The sequence below is a fragment of the Ictidomys tridecemlineatus genome, chromosome 10 (genome assembly GCF_052094955.1).
Source record: "Ictidomys tridecemlineatus isolate mIctTri1 chromosome 10, mIctTri1.hap1, whole genome shotgun sequence".
Classification (NCBI taxonomy): Eukaryota; Metazoa; Chordata; class Mammalia; order Rodentia; family Sciuridae; genus Ictidomys; species Ictidomys tridecemlineatus.
Genome location: NC_135486.1, coordinates 61,894,556 through 61,916,594, shown reverse-complemented (window position 1 = coordinate 61,916,594; position 22,039 = coordinate 61,894,556). Strand labels below are relative to the sequence as shown.

The 22,039-nt window shown below is 47.1% G+C and overlaps 1 protein-coding gene and 1 long non-coding RNA gene across 5 annotated transcripts in view; one reads left to right on the top strand and one right to left on the bottom strand.

Annotated features, from left to right (window-relative positions):
- The window catches only part of Tarbp1 (tRNA guanosine 2 -O-methyltransferase TARBP1), a 49,095-nt gene that overhangs the window by 15,380 nt on the left and 11,676 nt on the right, over positions 1-22,039 (top strand). For 2 of the 3 annotated variants that reach the window (XM_078023071.1, XM_078023069.1), the window contains 12 exons: positions 4,469-4,607; positions 6,647-6,746; positions 7,454-7,626; positions 11,616-11,713; positions 14,483-14,644; positions 15,676-15,857; positions 16,570-16,831; positions 16,918-17,106; positions 18,295-18,485; positions 18,662-18,733; positions 20,152-20,272; positions 20,951-21,061. In XM_078023071.1, the coding sequence (XP_077879197.1) occupies positions 4,469-4,607; positions 6,647-6,746; positions 7,454-7,626; positions 11,616-11,713; positions 14,483-14,644; positions 15,676-15,857; positions 16,570-16,831; positions 16,918-17,106; positions 18,295-18,485; positions 18,662-18,733; positions 20,152-20,272; positions 20,951-21,061 (1,800 nt within the window). The remainder of the gene's footprint in view (positions 1-4,468; positions 4,608-6,646; positions 6,747-7,453; positions 7,627-11,615; positions 11,714-14,482; positions 14,645-15,675; positions 15,858-16,569; positions 16,832-16,917; positions 17,107-18,294; positions 18,486-18,661; positions 18,734-20,151; positions 20,273-20,950; positions 21,062-22,039) is intronic. The other variant, XM_078023070.1, reaches the window with a different exon arrangement.
- LOC144367295 (uncharacterized) overlaps positions 18,268-22,039 on the bottom strand; it is a 490,767-nt gene continuing 486,995 nt past the window's right edge. For both annotated transcript variants that reach the window (XR_013426619.1, XR_013426620.1), the window contains exon 3: positions 18,268-21,594. This is a non-coding gene — a long non-coding RNA (uncharacterized LOC144367295). The remainder of the gene's footprint in view (positions 21,595-22,039) is intronic.

Genomic DNA, 22,039 nt, shown 5'->3' with positions numbered 1-22,039 from the left:
ATGCAACTAATTATATGGAATTAGAAAAAATATAGAACCATGTAAATAAACAAAAACCACCTGTAATGGTTGTTGTCAAACTGAATCCATACATTTTGGTTTGTTCCTTAATTTTATTTCCCATGAACATATGTACTCTTTCTTGCTTTTTGTTTAAGTGAAGGGCACTCAACCATTGAGCCACATTCTCAGCCCTTTTTTGTATTTTATTTATTTAGAGACAGCGTCTCACTGAATTACTTAGTGCCTCGTTTTTGCTAAGGCTTTGAACTCATGATCTCCTGCCTCAGCCTCCCGAGCCACTGGGATTGCAGTTGTGTGCCACTGTGCCTGGCTAATCATGTAGTTTTAAAAAGATGAATTAATATATTGTTACATAAGATATTCTTACAGTAATTAAGATTGCACGGTTTTGAATTTTATTTTTTGTTTTCATAAATCTGAGTATTTTGGCATTTTGCTAATAATCTTAAGTTGTGATATTTAAAAATTCAGTTAATGAAATATTTTGGTTTTAATCAGCTCTCCATTGGACTGGCTGCAGTTTTTGCTCTCATAAACATACTGAGCATGGCATGTTCCCACATGCTTTGACTTATCTACACCTCTCTAGAGGGTGGGTTCGCAGGATTGGCACTGCTGGGTCTCAGCATCTTAACGTTCTTGCAGGACAGAGGGGAGCCTGGGGGTCTGGAAGTGCGTGTCCACATCACCACACAGCCCGCAGGCCTGCATGCCTCCCCCTGGGAGCTCTCACCACTGGTAGATGAGCATGGTACTTATCATTGTCATTTGTCTCTCTCTGATACTTTGTGTTTTCGACACTCTCATGCTTCTTATTTTTCATATATCCTCTGTGAATTGTCTGTTTCCATCCTTCCTGCATTTTCTTTTAGGGGTTTTAGTGTTTTTTTTTTTCTACTTGAATAAATGTTTTTTTTTTTTTAATATTGAGGGTATTGATAAGTTATGTATCTTGCAAATAACTTTTCTTGGTTTGTTTTTATACACTCAGCTTCACCTGCCTGACTAGGTAATGAATCTCCATGGTTTGAAGATTGAAATCATTGGCCAAGAACATCTTGCTGCTCTTGCTCTTCTGTCCTGCCTGTCCCTAAAGAAGTGGTAGCTTCTGATGCAGACTCTGCGTCCCACCCTTCAGACTTTAACTAAAGTGCCCTCATGAGTTTCAGTCAGCATGCAGAGGCCTTTCTCACGCTGTGCATGTGTAGTGTCCCCTGGGTCCTTGTGCTCTCTCCTTTCAGCTCCCCAATCCTGGGCTCCTGTTTGACCCGTTTTTGCTTTTACAGAGAAGGTGCCTAGGTGATCTTGTTGTTCACTTCTGCAGATCTGCCTGTAGGACAGGTTCTTAGGAGTGGGATTGCTGGTAAGGTGAAGTGCATATGTGGTTCTGGGGGTGCGGCCATGTGTCCCCCATGGATGTGTGTTAGTTTTCTTACCACAGATGGAGTGGCTGAAGATAGCATGTGTTTGTCTCACTCACTACTGGGGCTTGGGAGTCTGAAGTCAGTTTCATGGGCTGAAACCAAGGTTCTCGGGGAGAACCATCTCCTCACCCCAGCTTCTAGAGCTGCAGCCCTTCCCCTCCCAGCCCAGCAGCCCAGCATCTTCAGGTCTCTGCCTGGTGTTCATGAGAGCCAGAGGGTCCTCAGGTAATGCAGGGCTCCTTACTGGAATCCTCTACTGAATGATGGCCTGAGACCCTTTTCCCAGAAGGTGACATTCACGGTTTCCAGGGATGAGGGCCTAGGTATCTTTGGGTATTGCTGTGCCATCCACTGCAGACTGCTTGAGTTTCTCTTTGGACACTTGAACTTTCTCCAGGCCAGTGGAAGAGAAAGGTCATCTCAGTGTGATTTTGTGTCTGTTGAGGTTGGACACTTCTTCATCTAGTTTTCATTTTTGTTCTTAACTTTTTTTTTTTTTTTAATTAGGAAAATTTAAAAATCCTTAAAGAGTCTAACAGCTTTCATGTGTCTGTCATCATCCAGTGCCATCACTGCTATGGCCGGTTTTCTTCACCTAGGACCTCTCTCTCTTCTTCCTTCTTCTCTTAATTATTCTGAGTCTAATCCTATCAGATTTTATTTCTTCTATAAGTATTTTAGCATGTACTGCCAAAAGATAAGGCCTAAGATTTAGCCCCTTGCACCTAAAAAACTTGAGTGAGGGGCAGTGGTTTATTTCAAATACCCAGTAAACAAATCTCCTGTTCTTGGGTCTGATGGTCGAAGTGTCTCTTCAGGTGTCCCCATAGGCCTTGCCCTGCAGTTGTCGGGTCTGGTTTGCACACTGTGGGCTCTAGTCCACCTGAGTTCATCTTGCCGGCTGGTGTGAGTGTGAGGTAGGAGTGGGAAAGCGCATGTATCCCTCGGCTAAGTCCAAGTGTCTGCTGCTACTTGTCCTCCTTTTGGTTCAACAAACCAGGCTTTTCCTGTTTTATGTTTTTTTTATTAAAGATACAGGTCTTTATTTGCTCCACTTAATTTTGGGTTCTGTAATCCATTCACATCTGCTTCCGTCCTCCTCTTCCTCTCACTTTCCTGTAGCTGGCTTTGCTGATCTCCTGATATCTTGAATTCATTTACTGAGGACTATTTACCACCCTCCTCTGTACACCAGGCATTCTGCCGGGCAGCAAGAGAAACATGGTGGCTGTCCTTGGATGCTTATGGTCTGGTGGCTTGTGGATGAACCCAAATTTTATTCTTTTGTTTGTTTGTTTGTTTAATAATGAAAGTCCTTATGTACTGAATCAGTACATGTTTATGTATTGAATTGTCTATGTGACTATAACAAAATACAATACCTGAGGCTGTGTACTTTACAAAGAGGTTTTTAGGCCCACAGTGCTGGTGGCTAGAGGGTCCAGACAGAGTGGTTCTGGCATTCTGAAGAGGCCCCTCTGTCTGTTAGGAATGGAAAGGGAGCTGGCCCAGGCAGAAGGGCCACATCTGTGCGATGGCTTCGCTGTGTGACAGCCTACTGTCATGAGAACCCACTCCATGAGATTGACACCATTGAAGCCTTGCTGACTGGTCACCTTCCATTGAGCCCCACTCTTAGAGTCTCCACCCTCTCAGGGCTGCCCCAGTGGGGTCCACACTTCTGTCAAAGGAACCCTTGTTGCACATTCAGGCCACACCCGCAGCCTGGCCTGAGTATGTCTTAGGTCAAGCTGGCTGTACCTTTGACTTTGTAATGTATTATTATTATGTCAACATTTTGCCTCTTTACATGTAACTTTGGATGACCTTAACAGATGCAAAAAATATTTTTAAATGTTCTTTTTAAAAGGGAGATTGATTACATAATTCTTTTCTTCATTTTCTTTCTTTCCTTCTTTCTTCCTTTCTTCCTTCCTTCCTTTCTTTCTTCCTTTCTTTTCTTTCTTTCTTTCTTTTTCTTTCCTTCCTTTCATTCTTTCTTCCTTTCTTTTCTTCCTTCCTTCCTTCCTTCCTTTCTTCTTTTCTTCCTTCCTTTCTTCCTTCCTTCCTTTCTTCCTTTCTTTCTTCCTTCCTTCCTTCCTTTCTTTCCTTCTTTCCTTCCTTCCTTCCCAGGAGTTGAACTCAGGGGCTCTTAAACACTTAGCCACATCCCCAGCCCTTTTTTATTTTTTTAATTTTAAAGATAGGGTCTCACTGTATTGCTTGGGGCCTTGCTGAGTTGCTGAGATTGTCTTCGAACTTATGATCCTCCTACCTCAGCCTCTGACCTCCTGGGATAACAGGCGTATGCCACCACATCAGGCTACTTCCTTCATATTTGAACTCATTTATTGAAGTGTACATGAAGAAAGACACTGTAAAAACATATTTAAGTTCGCATTTAAATTCATATTGATTAATGTTCAAATTCACAGTTACATCTGGTCAGAGATTAATTGTGAAATCCTATGACTTTTATTTTTGTTGGACTTCTAAGAGATGTAATGGAGTAGGGCTGCAATGGCATTTCTCTTTTAAGTCAGTATTTTTTAATACGTACACATGGTAAATAAGCTTGTGAGAAGGGTAGGAAACTTTAGGTACAATTTTCATCAACTCTTACATTCTTTCAAAAATAAAAGTTCTTATTTTCATATAGGAAGCTGGAATGAGTCTTAATTTACGATTGTGATTTGTTTTATATAATGTGCTATTTTGTATAAAGACGTTGTTTAAGAATGCTTTCTCGAAAGGTACATTTTGTGTGGGACGCTTCGTTGTGTTAGTGGTACAGACACTGTCGTGTCAGGTGGTCAGCTATGTCTCATGACTGAGCCACCAACTGTACGCACAGTGCATGTAGACTGTATGCAGTCCTGCACTGTCCCCTGAGAGCGTCACGGGGCCATTGTACTGAGGACTTACGCTCAGTTTATTATGGAAGAAAGAAGCTGGCTTAGGGACACCAGCAAGGCTGTGTTCAGGTAGACTTAAGCCATCCATTCCGTGTCCCCTCCCAGCTCTGTGACTGGCTGCGTGAGAACGAGCTGTACTTCAGGCAACCCTCTGCCAGTGGCTCCCAGGGCCTGCAGGAGGCATCCTTGGCCACATACGTGAAGAACCTTGTCCAGGAGTACGTGAGGTCCCCTGCCTGGGAAGGTGAGTCTGAGGGCTGTGTGTGGACCGAGCCAGATGCTTTCCAAGAGAGCTTCACTGGCCTCTCAGATTCTGAAGCAAATGTGTGATGATTTGCTGATGTTGAACTTGAATTTCAGTCTGATCGTGTGAGTAGCAGAAGTTCTGCCCCCTGTTTGCAATTCAGCTGTTCTGAGACTTGTGATGTCACACTATTTCAGACGTCCAGAAGCTGCTGAGTCACCACAGTAGGAATTGGACACAAGGACACTTTATTTTTCATTAATAATTTCTATTTCTCACATATGGTAATTTTTTCCCCATATTTTTTGTGGCTGCATTGTAGCTGTACACAGTGGTGGGATCTGTCCTCACACAGTGTGACAATGTGATGTGGCCAGTTCCCTCCCCAGTGTTCCTTTCCTCCCTTCCTCCTCCCCCTCTCCTACACTGGTTTCCCTTCCATTTTGATGACCCCCCCCTCCCCTTTTACTTTTCCTCTCTGGCTTCTGCACATGAGAGGAAACATGTGACCCTTGATGGTCAGAGTTGACTCATTTCACTTAGCACGATGGTCTCAAGTCCGTCCATTTTCCTGCAGTGACATGATTTCATTCTTCTTTATGGTTGAATAAAACTCTAGTGTATATTCCATATGTTTTTCATCCATTGCTGGATGCCTAGGCTGCTCCGCAATAAATTAAATGGATTAATTTATTCTACAGCCCTGATCCTGGAGCTAAACGTACAGACGTGTTTTGGAATCCATGTAATGGAAAATACGTGGACACAGATTGATGTTTCTTGTTTTCAGAGTTTCCCTTTAGCATGCGCTGATTACAAGAAACAGTTTTAAGGAAAACTTTTTTTGAATGGATGGTGTTGTTAATTTTTTCTTTTTATCACATACTTAGTGAAGACCAGGATTTGGTCTGTGTTTGCATGCCGGGATCAAGCCCAGGCTTCACAGGTGCTGGCAGGCTCTCTGCCACAGAGCTGTATCCCCAGCCACTGAAGAGCAGTTTTATAAAGACCCCTTCTTTGAGGACAGTATGAGAGAAAGAGTCTTAGCAGGCTCATTAATTAGAATTCTTTTTACATTTCTAATGCTTCCCCTTCATTAATGTCATTAGCGATAATTTGGTAAAATTGCATCTTTGAATTTAATGTGTCCTAAATTTCCTTTGTCTCAAACCAGCTCATTTTCATTTGCTGATTTCTCTAATCTGATCATGGCATAGGTCTTAAATGATCAGATAATTATCCTTTCAGCATGCATGAGTTTATCTTTCTTGGAACATTTCTCTCTGTTGTGCTTTTCCTTGAGAGTTGTCAGGCCCTGTATAGGTGGGTGGAGGACTGCAGCTTGGCCTTCTGGCCTCCGCCCTGCCTCCCCTCTGCCTCCCCTCTGCCTCTTCTCACCCTTGCTCTGTTTCTCTGGGGAAATCTTTTCAAATGCTAATTTCTACCTTAAGCATTTCCCCTCATTCTTGTGTGGGTTGCCTTCAGAGGCTTCCTGGAGGGCAGACTCCTCTGCTGGGAGTCTTGGTCCCACCAGGACTATGGTGGCTTGCTGGGTGTGCTGTGTCCTGGAATGGGCAGGCCCTCCCCTTGCAGAGCCCTGGCCGCTCTCCTTGTTTGGAGGTCTTGTTTCCCACCTAGCTGGTCCTTCTCAGCTGTCCAGTCAGTGGAGCCCGCTCTTCAGGGAGCCTGCTCCTGCTACCCTCCATGGCAGTGCCCTGCTGCGGCACCTGCTCCTCTTCTCGGGGTTCTGGTTCTGTGTCCTTCCTAGCGTGTGATTGCTGCTTTTCTCCCGTGCTGCCTGTAGGTTTCCAGGCATGGGGACCATGGTGTGGTCAGTGCGCAGATCAGTGTGAGGCATGCAGCACACGTGCATTTGGTTTTGTTTTCACCCTGAGCATGTGATACTGACCCTTGCGGGCCATGGCTATTGCTCTAATATAAACATGAGAAGGAACTGTCACTTAGCTGTTTTGCCTCTGAAGCCGGCGTCTCTGAAAGGTTTTGTTAATGTCTTGCAAACCTCGACTTCTGTCCCTCAGCAGGAGAAGGCGGCCTCATGCCTGATGGGCTAGAGGCCCGGCTGACGGCCACGATGGTGTTGCTGGCGGTGGATGTGGAAGGAAAGAAGGCCCAATACAGGTAATGGACCTGGTGACAAGAACCCATCAGACATCTGACGCGTGTTCAGGCTCTTCAGTGCTTCGTGTAGAGCTGGTCCTGGGACTGGGCCACGACATTGGTAACACTCCGAAGAAGTGTTTAAAATTAATAGCCAGTACATAGGGAAGGGGACTTACTGGTGCTTTTAGGTTGCTAAGTTAAACACTAAATTAAATTTAACATTTTAATGTTTAATTAGAGAAGGTAAAACCCCTGGTTTCCTACCAGCATTAAAGGATTGGGCTGTGGGAGGCCAGCGTAAGATTGGGGGGAGGCATTACTAGATCTGACTCCTTTGTAAAATACATAATTTTAAAAAATGATAATAAGGATAAAGCCATGTCAATTTTTTTGTACTTTTTAAACACATCTTTTCTTTTTGACTAGTTTATGTCTTGTTTCTCTGTGTCATGGAAGCAGGCCCTCAGGGTGACTTATGCCTAAGCTGGTACAGGTTCCCCAGGGCCTGGGGGTGGCAGCCATGGTCCTGCCCTGTGCTTTCTGCTCTAGAGAATCACTATAATTGAGAAAGTAGAGACTGAGAGATTCACTGTGGGTACTGGGTACTTGGTCATCTGCAGGGTGATCTTGTATGTGACTCAGCTAACCAACCCCACAGAGTACAGATGGGAAATAACCCCTGTGCTTTGGAAGTGATTGACTTGGGCATGTTTTTTCACGTGTAGTGAAAAGCAGAGGACACAGAACATGTTGAGGCTGTTCTTGGATCCCCTGCTGGGAGCCCTGATGAAGTTCGGTACAAATGCCTATGTGCCAGTGCCCAAGACTGACCGGTGTCTGCAGCTGCTGCTGATGTTGTTGCACACGTGCACGTCGAGGGGCTCCAGCGCCCAGGAAGGTGAGGACAGTATCCTGCTCGGCGGGTCGATGCATTCAGGAGAAGGAGAGCATCTCCTGGGGGTGTGGGCATCAGGGAGCTGGGCTCCAGTGAGTGACAGGTACTGGTCACGCTGCATGTTACAGTGTTTCATTTGCTTTTTAAAAAAACTTATGCTTTTGCTCCTTAATTTCCAGACCACTGAAAATGGTCACTCTGTCACATCTGGTTATCAGGGTCTGTTTCCAGTTGCCACCAAGCTAGATGCTGTGGGAAGCAGGAGGCTAAGGCGTTCTAATGGTGTAGAAAACACGTGGTGTAGGTGAAGGCATCGAGCACACTGTTCCACTCTGGCTAAGATGTACGGGCAACAGCGGAGACATCGTGGCCTTCAGAGATGAGAGTTTTGATGTGTGAACCTCAGCTTCCAACCTTTTCTGACCAATTGCATTTGTAATTTTAGAAATTTACTGTTTAAAAATTCATTAGTGATATTGATATGATTAGATTTGAACGCATGTTTATGAAATATTGAGTCTAGAATCAAAATTTTGATATCCTCTCTAATGGGAGCAAAACCAGCTGCTGTGAACTCGACAGTCACTTGTCAGATTTTTGGCTCCTTCAAGGAATCGATTTGATCCTTTCAACGTGTCCTGACAGTGACTGTTTGTCCTTGGGTTCTCAGCACTGGGTGAGGTCTTGCGCTTTGAAAAGTCCTGGCAATGCTTGATACAAGTGAGCGTGTGGGGTCATGTGTGCTGGACGCATGGTGACCGCACCACCTGGGCCCTGGGCCCGCCCTGGGTGAGCTGGCCTGTTGCTCCTCAGGCCTCCTCCACGACCCTGCTTTGGCTTTTCCTTTTCACCTGCATACAGTTTAGAAAAGGTTTTTCCCATATATGCTGGTGCTCTTTAATGACACTGATGCTCTTTTAAAACCACTTCATCGAGGTGTGATTGAGATGTTAAAAACTGTACTATTCCATGGGCTTTGAGTGTGTCGCACCCAGGGAGCCACCCCACTTAGGCCACGGAAATACCTGGCATCCCCAGGTTTCCTCTGACCTGCCATCATCTGTGACAGGAGCATCTTGCAGCACTGGCCCTGGACGTGGCAGGCGTGGGACACAGCAGGGGACTCGGGAGCCATTTCAGGCTCAGAACCATGGCTGGAAGCCAGAGCCCAGCCTGGGGCATCTTGTTTCATGGCTTGTCTCTGCTCTGCAGGCTTCTCGCTCTCGTATCTTCTCCCTCGTCACTTTGCACTGAGCTCATCGGTGCTGCTGGTGTCATGGGGACTCCTCACTGAGGCCCAAGAAAGGAGCCTTTTCCCTTTGTTGTTGCTGCGCCAGAGCTGTTTCAGATGATGATATCTTTGCTTGTCAGGGTCTCCCGTCCGAGCCTGTGGGCATCTTGGTTGGTTTCTTCAGGGTGAAGAGGGGGTGTTCTCATGAGTTTCCTTTTCCAGCAGGTGGAAAGGTGAACGCTCAGTCTTCCCAGCACCAGTGTGAAGACAGGACTCTCCCAGCAGGCCTCATGGCAGTGTCCTTACAGACTTGCCCCTGGACACTCCTGAGTTTGACTCTGTGGTTTCCTTTTCCTTTTTATAAAGCCTCCGTCTGAGGCTTTATAGAACCAGCGTATTTGGATTAGAATTCATGAGGTAGATTCTCTTACCGCTTCTTTTCTATTTAGATCTTTGTATTTGAAGCGGATTTCTTACAGACGGCATGTGGTAAGGGCCTGATTTTTTATATCTACCCTGATAGTCTCTGTCTTTTAATTGATGTAGATCATTTGCACTTTTTTATATTTTTCTTTTTCTTTTTCTCTTTTTTTTTTTTTTTTTGGAGTGGGTTCTCCTGCATTGCCCAGATTGGCCCCTGGCTCCTGGGCCCACGTGGTACTCTCACCTCGGCCTCCTAAGGAGTGGGGACTCTGGGCTCATGCCACTGAGCAGAGCTGCCCATTTGCTTTTGATCTAATAATTTTTGTGTCAGGATTTAGGTCTGTCACTTTATTTTTTGAATTCTGTTTATTTCCCTTATGTTTTTAAAATTTTTTCTCTTTCCTTTCTTATAGCTTCTTTTGGTCAATTTGAACATTAGGATATTTTGTGTTCCATTTCCGTTTGTCTTACTATTGTGTTGGCATTAAATGTTCAGCTATTTTAGTGCTCGCTGTAGAATTACAATGTATATACTTTCTGTAGTGTACTTCAAATTAATATTTAATCACTTGAAGTGAATATAGGAACTTCCCACCTTATATAGGCTCCTTCCCATCCCCATCCCCTTTACAGTGGCCTCCTATTTACGTTTGTGCAGAGCTGTTTCAGATGATGTTATCTTTGCTTTTGGCCATCAGCCATTTTAAAGAACTCGAGAGAAGAAGCTGCTCTTCACTGGTGCCTGCAGGTTTCCTTTGCTCTCCTTCCATTCTTGATGTTCAGGTGTCCCTATGGCATTGAAGCCCTTTTATTTTAAAAGCTTCCTGTAGCATTTCTTTTGGAACACGTTTGTTGGCAATGAATAATACTAGTTTTCTTTCATCTGAGGATCTCTCTGTTCACCTCCTATCTAAAGGATACTTTTGCTGGGTATAAATTGCAGGTTTGACAGATCTTACCTTTCAGCAGGTTGAATTGTCGAGCTGCTGGCCTCTGGCCTCTAGGGTGGTTCAGAATCTTCCCTCCTATGTTATTTCTCTCTGCTTCCAGCATTACTGCTTCATCCCCAGTTTTCAGCATGTGGTTAGGTGTCTTGGTAGGAGTCCTTTAAGGAGGGGTGGTTATCCTTTTGAAATCTCCTGACCTCTTTCAGTCTGTATATTTATATCCTTTATCACATTTGGGAAGGTTTTTTTTTTAAGTCAAAATACTTTTTCAGCACCACACTATTCCTCTTATCCTTCTGGTCCCTGATGGCATGAGTGATAGATCTTTGTTATACCCCATAGGCATCTGAGAGTCTTATTTATTTATTTATTTTTTTAAGATATTTTTCTCTGTGTTTCTCAGATTGTATATTTTTAGTGACTTATTTTTAAGTTCATGGACTCCTGTCTCTTCTTTTGTTTCAGTTATTACACTTCCCAGTCTTAAGATTTCTGTATCTCTTTGATTTATCTGCTGAGACTTTCTGTTTCACTTGTTTTAAGAGTGTTCTGATTGCTTGAGGAAGCATTTTTATAAGAGCTACTTTAACAGTTTCCTATGGTCTGTAGATGGTCCTTCCTGTGAGCTGAGACTCTCTGGTCTCCTGGGAAAGTTCTGCACTTTACCCTTGCTGTTTTGACTGTCGTGGTCTTGGACCATGGGTCTCATTTGAGTCCTACTACAAATGCTGCTTTTGCTCAGCAGCCATTTGACCTGGCAAGGTCCTGACCTCGTGTTGTTACCCAGCTCTTGTGGGTGTTAATTCTACCCCTCAGAGTGCTCTCTGGAGCTGCCCCTCACCTGTCCCATCCTGTGGCCCTGCTGGGGCTGGTTGGTGAGGTCTCTGTTGGTCGGTGTTGGAATCTGTGGTGTGCGGTGCAGCACCTGCCACGGGTGAGCAGGAACACAGAGCTTAGTGGCCACTTCCTAGGCTACTCCGCTTTGGAGCCTCCCAAGCACTGGCTCTCTGCTTCCTGGGTCTCTGTGTTCATCCTCTGATGAGCTCACTGCAGCCCTTGCTGCACTGCTTTCCTGCTGCTCCTGGGTCTGTTGCAATCATAGATGAGCAGAAGGAGGTGTCAGTGGGCTCCCTGACCATTAGGGTCACTTCTTTCTGGATTGTGTACTGCCCTGAGGATGCGTGAGCATTTTCCCTAGGCTCACAGCTGCGTTCAGTGTTCAGGGGCGTGTCCCTGGCCATCCTGCTAAGGGCTGTCCTTCCTTAGTGACGGTCGCTGGGGCAGGAGTGACCACAGGAAAGCACTGTCAATTGAGGTTACCCTGGGTCATACCGGTGTTCAGTTTCAGGGCTCTTACTTCTGTCATTGTAGCCAGATGCTTTTCCCTACAGACGAGGTGTCCGTGCTTCTGCAGAGCCTCCTCATGTCCGCCTCAGAGAGCGTGTCCGAGTTCATTCTCAGGAGACTCACCATGGATGAGCTTCGCACTGTGAGTAACCCACCTGTACTTCCTTTCATGTTCCCACAGGCAGTCATTGTATTAACCCGAGGAGAAAAATTGCCTTCACATGATAGTTTCTCAAGAAGCAGCAAAAACAGTTTTTGGAGCTTCCTTGTCGTCCTTCCATTGGTGTCATGGTCTATGACCTGGCCAGCTATGTAGCTCCTCTGAGTCTCAGTTTCCTCACCTGACAAATGGAGACAGTACCCCTGTCTACTTTCCAGGGCTTCAGGAAAGTCGTTTTAGATGGTACATCATGGTTGAGATGTGCACATCCAATGCACATCTGGTTTGGCCTCCTAACAGGGCTACTATGGATGGGTGGCCGTAGTGTTGGGACCAGGGCGTTGGTTATTTTTTTTTAGCTCTGTTGGTTGTTCTGAGCTAAAGGGAGCCTTAGGAATGGTGGGTTTGAACTCAGGTTGCTCTATGATCGCTGTGTCTTTGCTCTCTCTGTACTCCACAGAGTGAGTTCTTTCCAGGACATCTAAAAATAGTAGAGTTTTTCCCTTTCAGGAATAGTCTGAAAAATAACAGATTTTATAGAAATGTCCATTCATTTTTGTTGTTGTTTGACACCTGTTGGGACAAATGTTGAAGTAAATTAAAGCTTAGGTTGTCGAGAAAGTGAGAAAATGTACTTACTTAAAGGACTTTTATTTCAGAGTCCACTTAAGCACTTTCCAGTGTGAACAAGTGTGGAAAAAGTAGACAGACAGGTTTGGTAGGTAGGCCCGAGGGTTTGTGGTACAGAGCTGGGGGTGGTGTTTACCCACAGTTGTAAGTCATGCACCCCGTGTCTGCATTTCCAAAGGGCATTTAATGAGGCAGCAATAGTACTATAAGTTTTGCACCAATATGATTTTACTATCCTCAGTGTTATTATTACCGTTTTAGGGTTTTTATTTTTATGGGGGGATAAAAGCCTTTTATTTTTATTTTAAATATTTATTTTTTAGTTTTAGGTGGACACAATATCTTTGTTTTATATTTATGTGGTGCTGAGGATCAAACCCAATGCCTCATGCATGCGAGGTGAGCACTCTACCTCTGAGCCACAACCCCAGCCCCATATTTTTACCTTTTTGTTATTGGAAATTTTCAAACCTACACAGAAGACCTGTCATGCACTCTTTACATAACCTAAATGCTTATATTTGGATTACAAGCTAAAAACAATTTGAGAAAGGGAAGGCTTAATGTTATTTTCGTTTATTCACAAAGATTTTTAAAAAGTCAACTCTCTTTATGATAGTATTTAAGTCTTTTGAGAATTTACTCTTTAATAAACCAGGCGTTACCTCCCAGTGAAGTAGGAGCTCAGAGCTCAGTGGATGCCCTGCTGTCTCCCGTCCCCATCCCCATGGCTCGGCCCTGCACTGCCTGCTGTCACAACAGTTCTTTGGCGTCTCATGACCGAATGAGATCACAAGGTGGCCTCCTAACAGGGATACTATGGAAGGGTGGCCATCTGCGATGGTACACGTAGCTGTGCGTGGAGGAGGACAGGGCTGGCAGATGGGGCAGCTGTGCAACTGCCCGCTGGATATGCCCGCCTGTGCCCAGCCCCGGGCTGCTCCTGACCTCCCTTGCCCACAGCATCGGGCAGCCCCCAGCCACTCCTGAGCTGTTGGGAGGGTGTTGTGCTACTGGTCTTTTCTGGATTTTCAGCCCCCCACCTTGCCCCTGCCTTCTGAGTCCCATGCCTTCCACCCCCATGAGCTGTGTGTGGACTCCACCCTGTTCTGATCCGGCTTTTATCTCCGTGCGACAGACATGATGAGATTGTCTGTGACTGCCCTGTCCTAACACTAGCCAATAGGTCCCTGTCTGTTGACCTGATCTTTGGCATGTGGGCTGCTGCTGGCCACCTCTAGACCGCTGCCCATCCTTAGTGATGGTGAATCCTTCTCTCGACTCCCCTGAGCCCCTGGTTCCCTTTCTTGGTGGAATGTCCATCCTCTGCTGTGTGGACTTTGGAGCTGGTGCTCTCCAGAGCTGGGCACTACCTCTCTTCTCGTCCCCAGCTGCAGCTGCACAGGAGGCCCTGTCTCCACCCTGTACTGCCCTCTGCCCCCCACATCGAGCAGCTCAAGTTGAGGTTCTCTGGTGTGCCTGGTGAGAGCCAAAGCCCCTATCATTCCTCTTGGGAGCTTCTCCAGGCCCCTTCCCAGAGGAAGCACTGCCCCCTGCCACTGTCGCGCCAGCACACATCCCACTCCTCATCCTTTATTCTGCAGCATGTGCAACAACTGTTTCCTCCATGGAATTGCTTCCTGGCACCCAGCAAAGCGCCAGGCAGTTGCTCAGTGGAAACAGATTAGATTGACGGGTGACTCTGTGCTGTGGAGACTTCCTGTGGAGTCTGTTGGGTTATAATAATGACTAAGGCCACCACTTTCTCTCACTTCATTGTTTTAAAACTCTGTGATGGACAGGTATTGCTGTCCACCTGTAGCCAAGGATGCTGGACTTGAGGAGATGAGGTAGCTGGCCCTGGGGCGCAGAGCTGGTGTGTGAGTCTCGTGTTCTTACCTTGAACACAGCATAGCAGTCCCGTGCGCATAGCTTGGCAGGACATCGTCTCGTGTGGGTGTGCGGACAGATGATGCCCTTGCTGGTGAAGTGGGCTGAGAGCTGCGTGCAGTTAGTGTGCGCAAGGCCTGGGAGGCTGCAAGGAGACCGGCTTGTACTGCTTGTGTGTCCACATGGCTGCAAGCCAGCCTGTGCCTGCGTGTGTTTTAACGCTTGTCCTAGGTTTCAGATCTCGACCGTTGCCACTTGTACCTGATGGTCCTAACTGAGCTCATACATCTCCAGCTGAAGTTGGGGTGGAAAGTGGGTGCCTCTATCTGCAGAGTTATTTCTCCTTTGAAGAACGCATGCATTCGGCACCTTCAGGAGACCGACAGTGGACAGGTAATCTCTTGGATTCAAGTTTTATTGACAAGTCACACTGGGTATGCATGTTCTCTTCTTATGCAGTATTTTGAAGTCACAGAAAATATTTGCTGAGTCTTAGTTGTTAAAATAGTGCCTGCAGGTGACAGTACTATGGAAGCCAAGCCCTTGTCCCAGAGCAGTGGAGTGCTGGCTCTGGCAAGCAGCCAGCATGGGCTGCAACCACACAGAGCCCACCATTGCTAGCATGGATCTCAGGTGCTGCAATCCAGGGCCGAGGGAGGTCAGAGCACACCGGCCTGTCCCCTGTAGCAGCCCAGCCAGGGTCTGCAGATGCCACTCCACATAGTGCTTCAGCTTCCAACCCTGGAGCCTCCAGGATCCTCTGACCTCAGCCTTCTACTTCCTGCAGGCTGTTAGAGGTTCCAGGCTCCTGAACCCTCTGCTTGGTCACTATCTTGTCTTTCTCTGTGTGAAGCAGCCAGGCCATCTTAGTCCCTACCTCGTACTCATGCGTGTGGAGACCCGGGTGTTCTGCATGAAATAACCCAGTCGTGAGACACTTTACAGAGCCCTGTAGAGTAGATCCCATCATTGTCCCCAATTCACAGGTGGGGAAACTCGGCGTGGCCTGTCTTTATAGTGCTGCTGATAGTACAGGCCCTGGCACTGTGGGTCCTGGGCCTGGCTCTTGTCTGCTGTGCCCGTGGCTGACCAAGGGAAGGATTTGTGATTTGGACCCCTTTAAAAAAAAGAAAATGCATCAAAGTTTAGTAAAAGAAGACTGCACCCTGGGAGTGTGTGCAGACACAAGTGGGCAGGAAGGGGTCACGGGGCACCAACCTTGCCCTGGTGTGTGCTGCTGCCTCTTGAGGTCACCGTCTTCCTCCTCTGGAACACTGCCTTCTCATGCCTGTCAGGAGCAGTGGTCGCTGGGTGGTGGGTGTTGGTTTCCTTTTGTTTCCCCACGTCCAGCTGCTGGGGGGCAGGGGTTTGGGCAGCCTGGCAGCGTAGGTCCTCACTGGGGGCTTGCTTCTCTGTCATTGCAGGAGCCCACACTTGCTCGTCAGATCCAGAGAGTGGCTAGCATGGCCACCTTGGCCAGGGTGTGCGAGATAGTGGACCTGCAGCAGGAGTCCCTGGACACGGGGCCCCTGGAAAGGTTGCTTTGCACTCTTCCACTTAACCAGACTCTGCAGAAGCCCTGTGCAGAGGACCCAGAGAGCAGCAGGTGGGTCCAGGCACCTCAAACTCACCTCTGCTGTCATCGAGGTGATGGGAGAGTGCCCACATGCCAGGGTGATGTGGGACGGGTGGAGGGCTTCCTCTGGGGTGAACATGTCTATAACGTGTTAATTTCTGCATTTAGTTCCCAGGGACTGTGTAAAGTTGTGAAAGTGTCTACTTTCAGGTAGTTGGAAAATAGGCTTATGAGGTTGCCTGTGAGTAAGAAGACACGATGTTTGACGATGGCTGTGTTTGTCTTAGTTTTCTGTTGCTATAACAAAACCTGAGACTGGGAAGTTTATGGAGTTTATTTTGGCTTGTGGCTCTGGAAACTGGAAAGCCTAAGAACATGGTGTGGGTGCATGCTGGGCCCCATGCTGCCGTACCAATGGCGGAGAGACCAGAAGAGCACAGAAATTTGGATCAGAGAACACAAGGGCAGCCTTGTTGTGGGGACCTATGTGCGGTCACCAGTCTAGTTCCTCGAGAGCAAGAACTTGCTCCCAGGCTGGAAGCAGCACTGGTCCACTCATGAGCTCTGAGGGGACGCCCATGCCTCTCCCCCCACCTCCCTGCTGACCAAAGAGCTACCCCGTGGGTTTTGCTGGGGACAGACCACACTCAGACCACAAGGTCTGTGTCCCCTTCATAAGGACAGCGTACTGCATGTGAAAGAAACGGGAGACTGGGTTGCCGAAGTGACGCGGGTCTTTCAGTTTTTTTGAGGAGTCATCGCCTTGCCAAGGATGGGGGAAGATTGTAGCCCAGTATGTCCACGATCAGTGGGTCTGCCTCTCCTTCCTGTTGAGACGGTGCCACCCCCTCGAGCCAGCTGCAGAAGGAGACAAGCTGGAGCCCTCACTGCCCTCTGTGCGAACGCCAACACAGATCCTGTGCGCTGCGCTGGACGCCCTCTCTCTTTTGCCCTCTGACCGGGTCTCACCCGTGTTCTGCTGCATGAAGACTCTGGTCCCCCAGGTGAGCGAGTGGCATGACCCAGAGTAGCAGGGGGCCAGCGTGGGTCCCAGGCTAAGTGCTCTGTCGCCCTCATCTCCCTTTCCCAGCTGCTGACCTCCTCCGAGTCGCTCTGTGTGGAGTCCTTCGACGTGGCCTGGAGAGTCCTGACCTCCTTGAGCAACACCCAGCTGACGTTCTGGCCCAACTTGAGAGCTTTCGTTCAGTTTGTTTTTGATAATACCATTCTCTCCACTGCTGCAAAAACCAAGGGCCAGGCATATTTCAGGATAAAAGAGGTGACTTTCTCATTTCAATGCATGTGACAATGGGGCACGGGGGAGGAGTTGTGTGTGTGTGACTGCTGGTTGACTGAGGCATGACCATGAGTCCAGAATGTGTTCTTGGGCCCGAAATGTTGCAGGATGAGGAAACCTGACTCTCACTGCCTTGCCAGCGTGTTTGGTTCACACAGTTTTGGAATCCTGAATTAGCTGGTCTCTTGGGAATTGGGGAATCTCTCTGAAAACCTAGGTGTCCCTTCTCAAGGGACACTGTGACCTGGTGGCACACTCCTGCAGGACAGCTAGTGCCTGGCGTTGAGCAGGGCTACCCTGTGCTCCCACGTCTCCCTGGGGAATGGACGGCAGGCACTACCTGTCTGTGTTGTCCTGCTGGGATTTCCTTGGAGAAATACTCCGCTGGATCTGATCTAGCAGAAGGTCTCTCTGGGTTCAGGGAGGAGTGCTTGTCTAGCATGTATGAGGGCCTGGGTTTAATTCCCAGAACCAAAAATTTAAAAAGACTCTGGCTTGGAGAAGTCTTGCCAGCCCTCTGCCCACAGACTCCACATCCCCAGGTTCAGCCAACAGTAAGTTTAAAAGATCTGAGAAAATCTGCATGTGTACTAAACATGTGGATGTTTTTCTTGCCATTGTTCCCCAAACAGGAGAGTGTAACCTGTTTGTGTGGCATTTACATCGTATTGGGCATCATCGGTAACCTGTGCTGATGCCCGGTGTGCAGAGGGGTGAGCACAGGGACAGCAGAGGTTGCACCAGCGCTGCGAGGCAGGGCCTGCAGTGTATCCTGCTGGGGTCCTGGTGTCCCCTGCTCAAGGCCCCGTCCTGCATGGGGGTCCTGGCTGCCTCAGGTGGAGCCAAGCCAGTGGCCAAATTTGAAGGGAATCCAACAGTGCAGAGAGTTGTCTCCCCCATCCTGCTCCCTGGGGCACTTGTTTCCCTGAGTTCTGAACGAGTATCCTCATCAGCAAATTTTATGTATCTTTATTATTGAGAAATGAAAAATTAGCATTCTGGGATTATTGACCATTTTGCAAAGTTATTCTAAAAGTAATGAATTTTAAATTTTTTATACTAGTCATGATTCTGTTGACACTGTCATTAGAACCCATTTAAGTAACAGTTTTTAGCAACACTTATTTAAACTCAGTCCAAGGATAAAGTCACCATTGTATTTTGTTTCAGATTATGTACAAAATCATTGAAATGTCTACTGTAAAAACCGGGGTCTTCAATACACTGATGAGTCACTGCTGCCAGTCATGGCTGGTGTCTGCTGCCAGCGGGCCCCAGGGGTCTCTGTCCAGTGCCAGGCACTACAATGAACTCATCCTGGAGGCGTGTACATTTGGAACTGTGTTCAGGCGTGATCAGAGGTAAAGAGCTATCATTGCAGCTGGTCCTGACATCCCGTTACCTGTGTGGGTACAATTCTTTGCTCTGAGGCTTTAGAAGACTGTAGAGCATTAGCTGCTTTCATTTTTGGACTTTGGGGTTTTTTTAATTTATTTTTTAATTTAAACTCGATCTTTCTCCCTTTTCTTATGGAAAGACTCATTCAGGATGTACAGACCTTCATAGAGAGTCTGGGACATGACTGTGCAGCCAATGTTGTCATGGAGAGGTAAGTATGGCAGGTCCCTGTGTTAGCGTACGTGGGATCACCAGATTTAGTACCAGACAGCAAATGTGCTATGTTTGTCGAGTTGATAAATGATATCTGCTCTGTGACAAGCTGTGGAGCAAGGCCTCAATGGCACATCAGAAACTTCATCTGGGTAGAGCACTTGCTTGGCATGGGTGAGGTCCTCGTTTCTAGCCCCAGAACCACAAAGAAAAAAGAGAGAAGGAAAAATCATCTTTCTTGCTAATGTATTTACTTCACAGCTTTAACATTTTCTAAAATTTAATAAGCTTTTTAAAATGGAGCACAAAGTCTAGTATCAGTGAGCAAGTGGTGTTGGGGAATTTAAAAGCCCGGCCCCCTCCTCTGGGTGCCTGGATAGCCGTCAGTCTAAATCCTTTATTCTTCACATCTTTCTTTTTGTGAATGTATCAATTATTCAAGTTCACCATTTTGACAAGTCAAAATGTTGTATGCAAAAACAGAAGCACCCACAGAGCAGCCTGGGTGCTGGGACCACGCCTGCTAATAACAAGCAGAGGTATGATTGATGGGTTAGAGACAAGTGTGCCCAGCTACGCTGGGTGTGTGTGAGTCTGGGCTGTAGGGTTTTGATCTCTGATGAGATTCTTGTCTAATCTTTTAACTGACTTTTTGGAGACCATAAAACGTTTTTTCCAAGTTTCATGTGTTCCCACTGCTTTCTAATAATTACGTGTTTACAAAGGAGATCTTTTGCTTGGATCTTGAGCTTCAGACACCCAGTGGTGGCTGTGTAGTTGTCCGGAGCAGACGTTGCTCTGAGCGCTGCGATGCTGCGTCGTTCGCCACTCTTGCTCAAGTGTCTGGTTCTTTTCACTTTTGTTCAGCGCAGTGATAGGTGGGGCTTTGGGCGGGTTCTTGCCAGTCCCATGGATTTCTGTTCCACAGCTGCTTTGCTGTTAAAATGGCGTCTACTCATGTTATATCTTAAAATGCAATGTGGAAATACTGCTAACAACTTCATTTAGTTTATCTTTCTGTGTTTGGAGACTGAATGCATGGGTCATGTAGGACATTTCTCCACCCTGTAGGAGATGCACATGCCTTTGTGCCCATGGTGACCCAGGACTGTGTTGCTCTAGAGTGGAGCTTCCTGGATCTCTTGCATGTCCCCAGCAAGTCCGTCTGTCTACAGAGGAGATGTGACTGGCCAGCTGGACGGACGGTGCTAGGTCATACCTGATGTGCACACTCCCCCTGGCGTGTTCCTTGTTACCTTCTGCTGTTCCTGAATTAGAAGCGTTGTCATTAAGCATGTGCCACTTGATTTTAGACGACTTAGATTTTATATTTGTCATGGCATTTTGAAACTAACAGTTAATGTAGTTTTCTGTTATCAAAACATAGTAACATAGTTCACCCTTCCATGTTTTTAGTACTAAAAGGGAAGACTGTTATGTGAGAGTCTGTGCCATCAAATTCCTGTGTCTGTTAGACTGCTCCAACACGGCCCACAAGTCATTCATGGAGGATCTTGCAATCAAGCTGTTGGACAAAGTAAATATGCTTTATTTCTCTTTGTTTTTAACAAGTGAAAAGTCCAGCATTACTCAGTGTTTCTGGATATTTTGTACCAGGAGAAAGCATGAGGTTGGCATTTTGTGTTCTTAGCTGAGTGTTGGCTATCACTGTCTCACTTCGGGTTGGTTCCTTGAGCCTGCTGATGGCCACTGTGTTTACAGTGCTGTATGCACACAGTGTTCTGTGGAGCAAGTGGCCTGGACAGATGCATGCTGGGAGGCAGCAGGTGTGCTCTCAGGTAGAACAAGAAGTATACTGTGACCCATGGTCAGTTGTGCAGATGGGCTCCAGGAAGGCTCCTGCAAGGGACATCGGGCTGAGCTCTGGATGAACACCCGCCAGGTGGGAGGGCGTGAGGACAGGGTGCAGGAAGGGCCTTTGGGGTCCGCTGTTGGTGGCTAGCACGACAAAGGGCATGCAGCAAAGTGACAGGAATGGGGATGCAGGGAGAATGGCGGAGGGGAAGTGGAGTGAGCTGAGGCCACGTAGATGCTTTAGGAGTCTGCTCTCATTCTGTGTCTTTCTTAAGTTCCTAACTGCTTTTGGAGGGACAATGACCTGTGTCCCCAGAACCTCTTCGGTTTGAAGTTTTCTGGTCTGTTCTCGGTAGTGTCGAGCTCCTCCTTGGCCTAACACTGCCTTCCCTGCCCCTAGGACGAGCAGGTGTCCCAGTCCAGAGCCCGCTACTACCAGAACTCTCTCCAGCACCGGGTGAAGAACCGGATATGGCAGGTGCTACTCACGCTCTTCCCCAGGTTTGACCAGGTACTGCTGGCTTCACACTGTCGCTCACATGAGCGTCTCTCAGAGCGACCTGGGAAACCTGAGCAGGCCCATCTGCTTAGACGTCCACTTCCTGCATGGACTGGCAGTTCCCGAGAGGCTCCAGCAGAGGCGCCCGTGAGCGGGTTTTTAGGGACCAGCCATCAGTGGTTTGCATGACCTCATTGCAGGTTTTCCCTTCACCTTTCAAAGTAGCATTTTAACTGATAACATCTCCTCTGCCATTGGTTCCTTTCACAGCTCAGCATTGCTGGGGCATTTGAAGCCAGGCTTATGGCAGCAGTGGTGGGGTTATTGTTTCCTGTGGGGTCTTTTCCCCTCAATCTCAGGGATAGTGGGGACACATTAAACCAGCTAAGTGGAGGCCAGGGTCTCCACCACAGTCTGTGTCCCCAGGTTGCTGCCCACTTCTCTGAGAAGCAGCCAGCTCTCGAGTGGCCTGTAATCCGTTTTTCTTTCTTTGCTTAATGTTCTTGTTAAGAGGATGCTTGTCAGTATGAGAAAGTGGAGGTGACCTGTGGCCATTTAAACAAAACAAAACAATACATTTTGAATACAAAACGATTCCCTTAGACTTTAAGGTTGGTTTCCTGATCTTCCCCATCCTCTCTTTATTGTTTGGGGGGGAAAAAAAGTATGTATGTGGATCTATCTCAGTCTCTTTTTATTAGAATTTTTTTTTTTTTTTTTGAGCACTGAGTATTGAACTCCTGGGCCCTTTGCCACTGAGCCACATCCCCAGCCTTTTTTACTTATTTTTTACCTAATCACTTTTTACATTGTTTTTAGATATACATGACGTAGAGCGTACTTTGACATATTATACATATGTGGAGCATAACTTAAGCCCTTTCTATTTTTTATTTTAAGACAGGGCCTCACAGAGGTCCTGAGGCTGGCCTTGAATCTGCAGTCCTCCTGCCTCAGCCTCCCAGTCCCTGAGATTATAGGCATGATCAC